This window comes from Gracilinanus agilis, chromosome 2 (assembly GCF_016433145.1).
Source record: "Gracilinanus agilis isolate LMUSP501 chromosome 2, AgileGrace, whole genome shotgun sequence".
Lineage (NCBI taxonomy): Eukaryota > Metazoa > Chordata > Mammalia > Didelphimorphia > Didelphidae > Gracilinanus > Gracilinanus agilis.
Window position 1 is genome coordinate 310,527,383 of NC_058131.1, and position 13,752 is coordinate 310,541,134.

General features: G+C 38.0%; 1 protein-coding gene across 1 annotated transcript in view; it reads left to right on the forward strand.

The window, feature by feature from the left end:
- GPATCH1 (G-patch domain containing 1) overlaps positions 1-6,166 on the forward strand; it is a 53,845-nt gene extending 47,679 nt beyond the window's left edge. The window contains exons 19-20 of the mRNA XM_044661448.1: positions 3,137-3,285; positions 6,110-6,166. Of these exons, the coding sequence (XP_044517383.1) occupies positions 3,137-3,285; positions 6,110-6,140 (180 nt within the window). The 3' untranslated portion in view covers positions 6,141-6,166. The remainder of the gene's footprint in view (positions 1-3,136; positions 3,286-6,109) is intronic.
- The last annotated feature ends 7,586 nt before the right edge of the window (positions 6,167-13,752 follow it).

Here is a 13,752-nt window from a genome sequence, read left to right on the forward strand (position 1 = left end):
TTTATTTTTAGTGGAATAGTACCATTGGTTGTTATTTTCCTGATCTAGCAAGTGATTTTCCTTCACCTAAGTACAGTAATACCTTGATTTTCTTTGACATTGATGATTGTCAGTTTCAGTCTTCATCTATTTTTTCCACGAAAAATTTGTCTTGGTTATTGTCAGTTGCCTCAGATTTCGATGGCGTGCCCACTTGACCTTGATGCTCATTTTGTGAAAGCAAAGGACAACCCATGTGTTCTCCTGCTCAGTATGAGCAATACATATATTGAAAAGCAAATAAATCCATTTATCTATACAGATAGCAAATGAAAATCAGATAAAGCATATGGAGGAGAATATATACCTGACTATACAAAATGAATGAGCTCTCTCATTGGGAGTGAGATATCTCATATCAGTCAAGTAGAAATTCTCCCATAGTATCCCAGCTGAGAAGAGGGACATAATCAAGGTACTCTTCTACATGTCAGCTTCTCTCCAGGTAATGCCTTGATGCCTAAGGTCCTTATGGAAGGGGATTCCCCTTCTAAACAAGAACCTCTCTCTCCCCTCCTCATCGTCTTCCATATGCCAAAAAGAGTTTGTTAAATGTTCATTTATTCTTTACATTAGTTTTTTATATTCATTTATTGTTTTTATTATTAAACACTATATTTATTCTCTATAAAGTGTGTTTTGGGTATGTATTTTGGAGTGTCTAGAACGAATTAATTGGATTTACATTGATTCATATGGAGATAATTGCCTCGGTTTTCACTGGTTTTGGATTTCCCCAATTGTTTTTAGATGGATTATTGGCGAAAACTGAGGTATCACTGTATAATCATTAGGCTCAGTCTTTTTAGAGCCAGACTGGTAAGCCTTCAAGCCCTCAGATTCTGAAGGGTGAATCCTTGGCACCCAAATACCCTTCCCCAAAGGTTGTATTTTTATGTATAACTTTATTATTTTTGAAGTTTTTTTCTTTCTTTTTAAGAATGTGTTCAAGTGTTTAGATTTCCTTAGTATGTGAACAGGATATGCAAATGCTGTTGCGTGTCCTAGAGCCATGTTGGTGAACTTATGGCACATGAGCTGGAGGGGGCTGTTCTCTTCCCTCTCTCTACATGCGCCTGAGGACATTTCTCACATGACCTGTCCCTCTGCCCAGCAGCCCAGTGGGAGTGCTTCCTTCCTCCCCTGTCTGGGCTAAAGGGGCAGCTCACATGCAGCATGAGGGTGCAGTTTGGGTGTGGTCTCTAAAAGGTTTGCCATCACTGTCCTAGAGTAATTTAAAGTATTTACTGAACCTGAGAATGTATATCATTTTGGCTGCTGAGTACCAAAATGAGGGCTTTTCTTATTGGGCTTACCTTGATTTTAGACCTAAAATTGTTGTTAGCAATTACTTCAGGAAACTTGAAGAAATACTATGTGCTTTTAAATTTTTTTATTTTTGTCAGTTAAAATCTCTCAGATGAACAAAAGTTTGTTAGCAAGAAACAAACAGATTGTTCTTGTTTTGAAACTTTGCTTCTCAATGTATTGATCTGTTTATTTTCCCATTCTCATTAGGAGCTGTTGGCTCATCAAAAAGAGCATTAATGGAAATTCTCCTGGGAGATGAAAGCATAGTTTATGGCCTTCAGGTTCAGCAAATACCATTTTGATATGCTGACAACCTCTCCAAATATGCCAGCCAGTGTTTTCCAGTCTTTTTTAGAGGCAACTATGGTGTAATGGATAGAGTCCTTGGACTTTGATTCTAGAGGAACAGTGTTTTGGTTAAGCTCCACCACTTGTTCCCAATATGATTTAGCCTCCAACCACAATTTTTTCATCTATCACATGTGGATAATAGTACTTGTACTGCCCACGTAATGAAGTGGTTATGAGGCAAAGCAAATTATGAACTATAAAGCTCTGTGTAGTTAGGAGTAGTTATTTATTATCATCAGTCAGTACCTGATATAATCTGTGAGTTTTATAAGAAACGGAAAGCATCTCTCCAACTAGCTTTCCACTGGTTAAGCTCTCCATTTCTTGTCAGGCATATTTTTTGATACAGATATGTATTAGACATGTGTTTTCTTCCCCATAGTTTACAATCCCATCTCTCTTCTGTCCATTATCCCTTAGGATCAATTGGCAAGAAAGGATTAATGAAGCGTCATTACATTGTTTAGAGAACAGTGAAACGGAACATTCATTTGATTAAAAAGTGTCAGCACGGGGGGCAGCTGGGTAGCTCAGTGGAGTGAGAGTCAGGCCTAGAGACAGGAGGTCCTAGGTTCAAACCCGGCCTCAGCCACTTCCCAGCTGTGTGACCCTGGGCAAGTCACTTGACCCCCATTGCCCACCCTTACCAATCTTCCACCTATGAGACAATACACCGAAGTACAAGGGTTTAAAAAAAAAAAAAGTGTCAGCACAAGTGCCAAGTCCTAATTTGCTATTCACTAATTGATGTTGGACAGTTGAAAGACTTTAACATTTGGAATATTATATTTTGGTAAAGATAAAAGTAAATGCTATACTTTTTTCTTTGGATCATGGTATGATCTTTTATCTGAGTAATTTGGTAATGAAAGCTGAGATGGAATGTGGGATAAGAGAGTAGACTAGAAAAAGCCCAATTGTTAAAGACTAATGAGAGAAAAAATAGATAAGATACTTGCTTGAGATGAATTAAGGATCTAAAAAAGATCAATTAATTAAAAAGAAAATTTTCATAACTGTGTTTTCTTGTTTATACAAGGTGATAGTGCTGTTGTTTTTCTGATTGGCTCCTCTCTGTATACATTTTCATATTTGTCACTCATATGTGTCGTCACTCAGAGGCATTCAAGAAAGTAAGGTCACTGAGTTAATGAGAAATGTCACAAGTCATCTCGGAAGTGTTGTAGTTTCTGCAAGATTTTGCCTCATATATGTTTGTTTAAGAGTTAAAGTTTGTACCTCTTTGTTATGTAAATATTATTAATACTGTTTTATATGAAAGTATATTTCATTTTGAAATGGGATAGATATTTTTAATGAACCCAGCTGTCTTCTTTTTCCTTACCTTTTTATTCTAGAACACCTCAGAGCTTCAACACTAAGGCAAGGTAAATGTAGGACTAAGCAACTATATTTCTTTTCTTTTTTTAACCAGAAAAGGAAACACAAGAAGCATAAACAGAAAGGCAAACAGAAAAATAAAAAAACCCAGAAGAGTAGTAGTTCGGAAAGTACTGATAGCAGCGACAGCCAGAGTGATGAAGAGAAGGTCAAAAACATATCACCTCAGGAACTTCTAAGAAGGTGGGTCATTGATGTGTATTCTGCTGAGCCAGCAAGAAGAATGGATTCAAGGCATTAAAGTATAGAGTGGGAACCCAAGTTCTAGTCTTGGTGTTAACATTAAATAATGGTTTCCTTTGTTATTTTTGTTTCTTTAGGTCTCAGATTCTTTAGCTCTGCAGGTTAAAGGGCTGAAAGAGATGATTTCTAACTGTTTTACATGTTCAAGTTCTGCCTTTACACATGTATGCACTACAGTTAACATTAGGAGAACCAGAATTTAAAGACTATTCCAAAGGACCAAATTGCCTCTTGACCTAGTGCATTTTTTAAATCTATAAGACAAAACAGTAGGATAAAAAATTATATTTCAAAGTAAAATTATAATACTTTTGTATCACTTGATGCACCTGGTCCATCTAGTGTTCAAAACAGATATGGCTTTTTTTTTTTTTTTTACCCTTACCTTCTGTCTTAGAATTGATATTAAGTATCAGTTCCAAAGCAGAAGAGCAGTAAGTGCTAGGCAAGGGGATTAATTGACTTGCCCAGGTTCACATAGGTAGGAATGACTTTATTTCAAATTTATTAGTCTTTGTAATGATAATGGCCTGATACTCAGGTTTGGAAGTAAAATCCCCAGAAATATTTGATTTCAAAGTAAATACTTTATTAACCACTTCCTAAAGGTGAAAGTGAATTATTGATAGATCCAAAAGGAAAACTTCTTTATACATTTTTAATAACACAATTTATATCAATTCAGTGGTTACTAAATGCTTACTGTTACCTCACAACCCCCAGATACCATTTCTCTTCCTTTTTCCAGTTCCTAATGGAGACTTAACAAAACCAACTCTGCTATATGTGCACTTGATCCCATCCCCTCTGACTTGCTGCAGATTGCATCCTCCACCATTCCTCTCCCTACTAATCTTTAGTCTCTCTTGCTGTCTGTGGTTTTCTTCCCTGCTACTTCAAACATGGCCAAGACTCTCCCATCTCTAAAAAACTAAACCTTCTCATCCCTTCACTCTCTCTTCTCCCCCTTTCAGCAAAAGTGCTTGAAAAAGGTCTACTTCCACATCATCTTCTCTCACCCCTTCCTCAGTTCTTTGCATCTATCTTCCAAGCTCACCTAAAATTGAACTCTGCAAACTCAACTGAGCTAGCAACAGAAACTGCTCACTTCATCTGAAACTCTTTTCTGCAGTTACTAGTGATCTTTTTTCCTTGTCACATCTGATGATCTTTTCATAGTTTTCATCATTCTCTGCATTTTTCACTGCTTCAGTCTTGCTGACTGTCTGCTGCATTTGATACTGTTTACTACTCTCTTTCCTCCTGCCCACTCTCCCACTCTTTTCTAGTTCTGCTACTGTCCAGATATCAGTTAACAGCCTCTTTTGTGCTGGCTCTTCATCCTTATCATGCCCCCTAACTGGTTGTTCCTGAGTTCTGCCTCAGGCCCCCTTTTCCCACTATTTTTTATCAGGAATCTTTTCTGCAACTAAGGTTAACTATCCTTTCTGTGTAGATGTATCCCAGATATATAGTACATACACATATGTGTATCTGTATCTTCAGGCCCAATCTCTCCTCTGACCTTCAGTGCCACATCACTAGTTGCCTGTTGGACATTTCAGAGTGGAAGTGTCTCTTCCACTCTTTTAGAGACACTGTAAACTCAACACTTCTAAATTTGAACTCATCATCTTTCCTTCTAAACCTCTCCTCTTCCAAACTTCCTTATTTCTGTTGAAGGTACCTAGTCTAGTCTTTCATAACCTCAATATTGTTCTTCACTCATCTCACTCTCCCTTATCCCACATATCTAATCTGATGCCAAGTCTTGCCATTTCTAACTTCATAATATCTCTTGCATCCGACCCCTTAGTTTAGGTCCTCATAACCTCCTTCTAATTGTTCTCTCTGCTTCATGGCTCTTCCTACTTTTCTTCACATTGTTGCCAAAGTAATTTTACATAAGCCTAGATCTGACCATGCCAGTCCCCTACTCGGTCAAATCTAGGGGCTTCCTATTGCCTCTAGAATAAAATATAAACTCTCACATTTTGCTTTTAAATCAGTTCACAACCTATCTTTCCAGCCTCATTAGACATTATACCCACTCCCATCGTAATACAAGCAACTTGACTTCTCTCTGTTGCTTATACATGAAATTCTATCCCCTGCCTGCTGAGCTTTTGACCTGGTCGTACTCCATGCCTGAAATTCACTCCCTAATCTAGCTCTTCCATTAGGAAGGAAGCTTAAGCACCATCTTTTACATGAAGCCTTTCCTGATCTCCCAAACTAGTTTACATTTAATTATTTTGTATATATTACTAGTATTTATTAATTTTATATTGTATGTATTTTTAAAAATGTTGCCTTCCCTATTAGAATGTAAACTTCTTACAAGAAGGGATATTGCTTCATATGTGGTATTTGTATCCTCAACATCTAGTACACAGAAGGCAATTAGTAAATGTTGATTGATTAACTGATGTGCAAGGAATTGTGATGGGGCTAGGATTGCAAGGACAAAAACAAAACAGTTCATGCTTTTAAGAAGATTAGATTCTCTGTGCCTATGTTTTGTTAGACACAGGTCAGATTGATAGATTCTCTTCTGAAGATAAGAAGCCAGTGATAGAGATTACAAAGTTTTAGACTTTTGCTTTCATTGGCTGACCAAAGACTATATTCTTTTGAATTGAAAAGATTATATTCTAATGTTCTTAGTGTAGAGATGGTAGAGAGACAATGAAGATGAATGTTGGGAGAGTGACAAAAGATATTTTAAAAACATTGATATATAATTCTTAATTTTTTTTTACAGGTTGAAACGTCTACCAGTAACAAAGGAATAACCTTTTTCTTCAGTTTTGAACTGGGCCAGAGATCTCTCTTCTGAAATTTTGGTCTCCTCTATGATGGCAGATCAGTTATTATATAATTAATATACTGTACAGATTGTATTTATGTATAAAGCTATGATTTAAAACAGATTTTTAAATCTTTGCATTTCAAAGTCTGACCAGACGTTAGCAAATGGCAAAAGAATAAAATTCACAATGTACATTTTAATTAAAATAGAATTTTGCCTATTATATTAGATATTACAATTTTATTTCCACTTTAGTGCCTGGAATTTATATAAAGAAATTAAAACTTAACTAGTACATGGCTCCATTATGAAGAAGTAAGGCATCCATGTGGGAACAGTTTTCTTTTATAAAGGAGAAAAAAAAGTTAAATTTAAAAAAACAACCTTAAATCTATATCAGCTTCTATAAAGGATTTTGCTTTTGTTATTTCTTCTAAACTAAGGCTTATTACTTTGGTAAAGTAGCCTAAGATTCTATCTAAGACAATCTATATAATTATATTAACAGCTAAAGGCACTCTCTACAAGTTAATATTTCATTAAAATATTATAGTGTGTTGTTTAGGAAAGGAATATATGCCATCAGAGAAAACCATTAATTTTTTTTTTAGACCCTTACCTTCCATCTTAGAACCAATATTGTATATTAGTTCCAAGGTATTTTAGGAATAAAAAGGAGTCTGACCAGAGTTATAAGCATTTATTAATAAAATGAGAGAGAAAAAAGATAGATATATTCCCTTAAGGAAAGATTAGCCTGATTAGGATTGGTTCTCCATTTGCCTGGTTAAGAACTATATATTTTTACTTCTGCAGCATCTTAGCTCTTATTTCTGTTGTGAAAGTCCAGAGCCAGAGAGAGCACACAGTGTGCCTGGGTTTTCCAGATCTTCTCCAGCCCACTCACTTTCACACATCATGTTTGTGGGCCAACTGTTGGCCCTTCCTCCTTCACTAGGGCCACCCAGAGACATTCACTTTGCCTTGTTGTCCTCCACTTCAATTGCTGGCTTTCCCCACTGAACCCAGGGAGCACTAGAGCTTAGATTCTTTATGATCAAGGTCCCCTAAATTATTTCCTTCACAAAGGTAGAAGAGTAGTAAGGGGTAGGCAATTGAGGTTCAGTGACTTACTTGCCCTGGGTCATATAGCTAGGAAGTGTCTGAGGGTAGATTTGAACCCAATATCTCCTTGAGGCTTGGCTTTCAATCTACTAAGCCAGTGATTCCCAAAGTGGGTGCCACTGCCCCCTGGTGGGTGCTGCAGCGATCCAGGGAAGTGGTGATGGCCACAGGTGCATTTATCTTTCCTATTAATTGCTATTAAAATTTTTAAAAATTTAATTTCCAGAGGGCTAAATAACATTTTTTCTGGAAAGGGGGCAGTAGGCCAAAAATGTTTGGGAACCACTGTACTAAGCCATCCAGCTGTCTCCTATACTTCACTTTTACAGTGTAGTGATATAGTTACTTTATTTCCTTGATCCTCATTTATAGAATTATTTTCCCAACTTCAAATTTGAATGCTCTAAGCCTGTGTTGGCGTATCTCTGGCACACATGCCATAGGGAGCTACTCCCTTTCCCTTATCCACATGTGCCTGAGGACATTTCTCACATGACCCACCTGTCTGCCCAGCAGCCCAATGGGACCACTTCCTCCCTTCCCTGTTTGGGGTAAGGTGGGGGGCACATATGCTGCTTGAGGGTACAGTTTGGCACTCAGTCTCTAAAAGGTTTACCGTCACTGCTCCAAGTATCACCATTTTGGTAAGAGCTATATGAGCACTAAATGAATATCCTTAAAAAATCATGTAGGTACAGTTTAGCCAAAAAGAGAAGCTGATGTTCTAGTAGATAGAGAGCTGAATGGAGTCAGGAAGAGTTCTGCCTCTGTCACCCATTGGTTATGTGACTTTGGTTAGGTGACTCCATCATTAAGTACCTCTAGCAACTTTCTTAAAAAGACATCAACATTTGGTCAGCTGACCAAACATTTAAACTGAATTGTACTAATTCATCTGTACCTGGATCACCCAATATAACTTTCTATAGGGATATATGTTCTAAGCTTCAAAAACTGACTCATAAATGAACTTTAGGAATACAATCTATTTGTATTCTGATTACCTATATTTCTTTTCTCAGATACTTTGTCTTTATAAATGAAAGGTAAATATTTGCTACAACAAAACATATTTAATGATATTGAATTCCAAATCCCTTATAAATAAACGAGGAGCTAGAAAATCTTGATTCTATTCCCAGCTCTGCTACTTAATTAGCTATGGCTTGGGCCAGATCTTTTCCACTCTCTGGGCCTCTGTTTTCTTATCTGTAAAATAGGGATATTCCTATCCCAACTACCTCAGGATTGGGGGAATTAGAAGATCATAGGTGTTCTTAACCTTTTTTTTTCATTGTCATCCTAAACTGAAAAGCCTATGGACTTCCAGAATGACGCTTTTAATTGCATAATATAAAATACATGGGAATATAAAGGAAACCAATTATATTGAAATTCAGTTATTGAAATATTTAATATTCCAAGTTCATGAACTCTTGAGTTAAGACTTGATCTAGGACTGAAGAGAACTTATAGGCTATTTAGTCCAACCTTTTCATTTTAGAGATGAGGAAAAGGAAGCCCAGAGAAGTTGTGACTTGTTTAACATAAACCAGGTAGTTTAAAGGGGGAGATTGGAATCCTGATTTGCTGACGGGGATTAGTGCTAGTACTTAGTGTGCTTTCCACTTTATCAGATCTGTAAATCCCAAATTACAAAGTATGGGATTCAGCACAATTGAGACATTTTTTGGACTTGGTTAATTCAGGAATCTATTTTGCTTAACTATGTACATTTCTTTTTTTAAACTATCCCAGAATCAATACTATGTATTGGTTCTAAGGCAGAAGAGTGGTAAGGGCTAGGCAATGGGGGTTAAGTGACTTGCCCAGGGTCACACAACTAATTAGTGTCTGAGGCAAGATTTGAACCTAGGACCTCTGGTCTCTAGACCTGTCTCTCAGTCCACTGAGCCACCTAGCTGCTTCCCTGTTCATTTCTTCCATTGGTTTCCTTTCTTTTTTCCAATGTGTTGGGGTGGGTTGGAGAAAAAAAATAACTTTTTATTCATTGGAGAAGTTTTTTTTTTTTTTTAATGGGGTAGTGATATGTGGCAGTGAAAAGAATACTGAATTTGAGGGAAGGAGTCTGGGTTGGAATTCTGGCTCTTCTGCTTATTCTTCATGTGGCACATAACTTTTCTGGTCCTCAGTTTCCTATATCTATAAGGGTTAGACTACATGATCCCTGAGATCCCTGTGTGTTCTGGATCCTTTTGTTTTTGTAATTTACAAGATAATTTTGAAGTTCCAGAATTGTTTGGTTTCCTTGAATATGTAAAAATGATTACTGATAGGCCCAATTTTTCTTTTCCTTTTTAGGTGTTTAAATAAATAATAAATATAAATATTTTGCTGGTCACTGGTTCCAAGGAACTAGATTCCTTGGAATGGAATGGAATATATGCCATCTATAGCATTTATAGTACTTTCCCCACAAAATCTACAGCAACACAATGCAGTGTTTAATTGATTCTGCCATGATGATCATGGTTTCTTTGAAAGTCTCTTTTATTTCTCAGTCATCTTTGCCGTTTTGGAGCTTGTTATCATTGAGCTTTTTTTTTTTAATTTTAAACATTTATTAATATTCATTTTTAACATGGTTACATGATTCATGCTCCTACTTTCCCCTTCACCCCCCGCATTCCTCCCACCCATGGCCGACGCACATTTCCACTGGTTTTATCATGTGTCCTTGATCAAGAACTATTTCCAAATTGTTGTTAGTTGCATTGGTGTGGTAGTTTCAAGTCCACCTCCTCAATCATGTCCACTCCAGCCCATGCGTTCAAGCAGTTGTTTTTCTTATATGTTTCCTCTCCTGCAGTCCTTCCTCTGGATGTGGGTAGCGTCTTTACCATAAATCCCTCAGAATTGTCCTGGGTTTTTGTATTGCTGCTGGTACAGAGGTCCATTACATTCGATTTTACCATAGTATATAGTCTCTGTGTACAATGTTCTTCTGGCTCTGCTCCTTTCGCTCTGCATCAGTTCCTGGAGGTCTTTCCAGTTCACCTGGAACTTCTCCAGTTTGTTATTCCTTTTAGCACAATAGTATTCCATCACAAGCATATACCACAATTTGTTCAGCCATTCCCCAATTGAAGGACATACCCTCCTTTTCCAGTTTGTTGCCACCACAAAAAGCGCAGCTATAAATATTTTCGTACAAGTCTGTTTATCTATGATCTCTTTGGGGTACAAACCCAACAATGGTATGGCTGGATCAAAGGGCAGGCAGTCTTTTATAGTCCTTTGAGCATAGTTCCAAATTGCCAGCCAGAATGGTTGTATCATTTTACAACTCCACCAGCAATGCATCAAAGTCCCAATTTTGCCACATCCCCTCCAGCATTCATTACTCTCCCCTTCTTTCATTTTAGCCAATCTGCTAGGTGTGAGGTGATACCTCAGAGTTGTTTTGATTTGCATTTCTCTATTAGAGATTTAGAGCACTTTCTCATGTGCTTATTGATACTCTTGATTTCTTTATCTGAAAATTGCCTATTCATATCTCTTGCCCATTTATCAATTGGGGAATGGCTTGGTGTTTTATACAATTGCTTTAACTCCTTGTATATTTGAGTGATTAGACCCCTGTCAGAGTTTTTCATTATAAAGATTTTTTCCCAATTTGTTGTTTCCCTTCTGATTTTGACTACATTGTTTTTGTTTGTACAAAAGCTTTTTAGCTTAATATAATCAAAACCATTTAATTTACATTTTGTAATTTTCTCTAACTCTTGCTTGGTTTTAAATTCTTTCCTTTCCCAAAGATCTGGCAAGTATACTATTCTGTGTTCACTTAACTTATTTATAGTCTCCCTCTTTATATTCAAGTCATTCACCCATTCTGAATTTATCTTGGTGTAGGGTGTGAGATGTTGATCTAAACCTAATCTCTCCCATATTGTTTTCCAAATTTCCCAGCAATTTTTGTCAAATAGTGGATTCATGTCCCAAAAGTTGGGCTCTTTGGATTTATCCTACACTGTCTTGCTGATGTCATTTATCCCAAGTCTATTCCACTGATCCTCCCTTCTATCTCTTAGCCAGTACCATATTGTTTTGATGACTGCTGCTTTATAGTATAGTTTAATATCTGGTACTGCTAGGCCCCCTTCCTTCACATTTTTTTTCATTATTTCCCTTGATATTCTTGATCTTTTGTTATTCCAAATGAAATTTGTTATAGTTTTTTCTAATTCAGTAAAGAAGTTTTTTGGTAGCTTGATAGGTATGGCGCTAAATAGGTAAATTAATTTGGGTAGAATGGTCATTTTTATTATGTTAGCTTGGCCTACCCATGAGCAACCAATGGCTTTCCAGTTGTTTATCACTGAGCTTTGGCTGAGCTATCAAGATTTATAAGTCTGCGTCAAGTCCCTGAGCTTTTTTTTTTGAAAGATCTCAACTGTAGGAGCAAATCAAGAATTTATAGTTCTACAGGTGGTCCTCAGACCTATCTGGCTTGGACTTGGACTTCTGGAGTCCCTAGGCTCAATCTTTCCAACCAATTACATACAACCTTAAAGGAGCAATTTTCTGGCAGAAACATTAATTTGATAGTACTGCTGCAGAATAAAAACCACAGCTCTTTTGGATGGATAGCAAGATTGAGGGTTAGGAGTAGGTGACCCTCAAAAGAAGAAAAACAAATGTTGCAGCCAGAAATTAAGGTAAGAAGGAAGAGACCACCGGGGTCTTTTGGGTTGCACACATTCATTACTAATGCCTTATTTTTGGAAGCAAACACTTCAAATTTGTGATTTAAGGATCTGAAATAACTTCATCACTTGCTTGAGAGAGGTGTAGTGAGAATTCACGTTTTAGGATGACAGACATTTCCAGTTAAAGAAGGACCACTTGTTGGCCATTTTTTTTTAAAACCCTTACCTTCCGTCTTGGAGTCAATACTGTGTATTGGCTCCAAGGCAGAAGAGTGGTAAGGATTGGCAGTGGGGGTCAAGTGACTTCCCCAAGGTCACACAGCTGGGAAGTGTCTGAGGCCAGATTTGAACCTAGGACTGGCACTCAATTCACTGAGCTACCCAGCTTCCCCCTTGTTGGCCATTTCTAAGGACACTGGACCTTAACTAGTTCAGCCTTGTTATCTGAGTGTTTTATCTTTTTTATTCTTGGCAGGGAGAAGATGGTAGTAATAATAACTTCATATAATAATTTAAAATTTACATGCAAGTTAAGTACATCTCATTTGACCTGGATAGCCCTGGGAGGTAGATAGGTGCTCATTTCCATTTTAAGAGTGGGGGAAAACTAAGGCTGAAGGGTAGTTACTTGCTCAGGGTCACAATAGTAGAAGTTGGATTTGTACTCTTGTCTATCTGATCTCAAGTGCAGTGAGCTATAATCTACAACGACCTAGGTTTCTAGTAAGTGTTGGGATCCTGGTTGTAGAGAGGAAAAACATGCTGCTTTGGTAGCAAGAATGGGAATGCATTGCCTAAAAATGGGGATTGGAAAAGTCAAGAAGGCTTATTTGATCCAATATTCAATGCAGCCCCCTGCTATATATATATATTTATATATATAGCAGGGCTCTTGAGTGAGGAATGGTTTTAACATCTTAATTTAATTTAATAGGCCTTAATTTAAAATAGGTCTGACAGAATTCTTATGTAGTCCCAACAACTCTGGAGAAAGGAAGAGATTCAAGCAGTGGCAGTCAGGGGAGGGCAAGGAACAAGTGTTTATTAAAAAGTCTATTGTGTCAACTGCTGGGAAAAGTGCTTTTAACATGCCCTACCGTTGAGCAAGGTGCCATTATCCCCATTTTAAAGATGGGGAAACTGAGACTGAGTGGTTGTGATTTGTGCAATGTCTGAGACTGCATTTGAGCTGAAAAATAGAAACCAAGGGAAACATTTAAATATGAAATAAGCGGGTGTATGAGAATTTTCTTGCCTCTAGACTCAGCACTCTATCCATTCCTCGATACCTTAATGAGAGGCTGCTGATATTGTGGGAAGAACTCTGGATACCCTAGTTCAAGCCCCTACTCCAGCTCTCACTAGCTTAGGGTCTTCTTCAGCTCTAATCCTTTCAGCTTGAGTATGGTTGGCTAAGGGGACGCGCGGACCCTGTCCTGCCCACGGAATTACCGAGGAGAGGTTGTAAATCCTGAAGGCCTTGGAAATGCGGTTGCCTGTCAGCTAGCCCATGGTACAGGGGAGAAGTTCCGGTAGGAACTCCGTCCCAGCTAAAAACCTCCTGGAACACCTTGGGCGAGTCAATTAACCTCTTTGGACCTCACCTGTAAAGTGTAAAGGGTGGCCTTGAGATCCCTTCTCCAAGTTCATCTTTTCCAAAGTTCCCAGGCTTTGGCGGCCAGAATTGAAGAGGTCCGGGCTAGGAACGCTGGGGTCCCCAAGGGTCTCTACCCCATCCCCCCGCCGGGGTGGGCGGCCGCGCTCTGGCCCCCGCGGGCCCCCATAGCGGCAGTTACC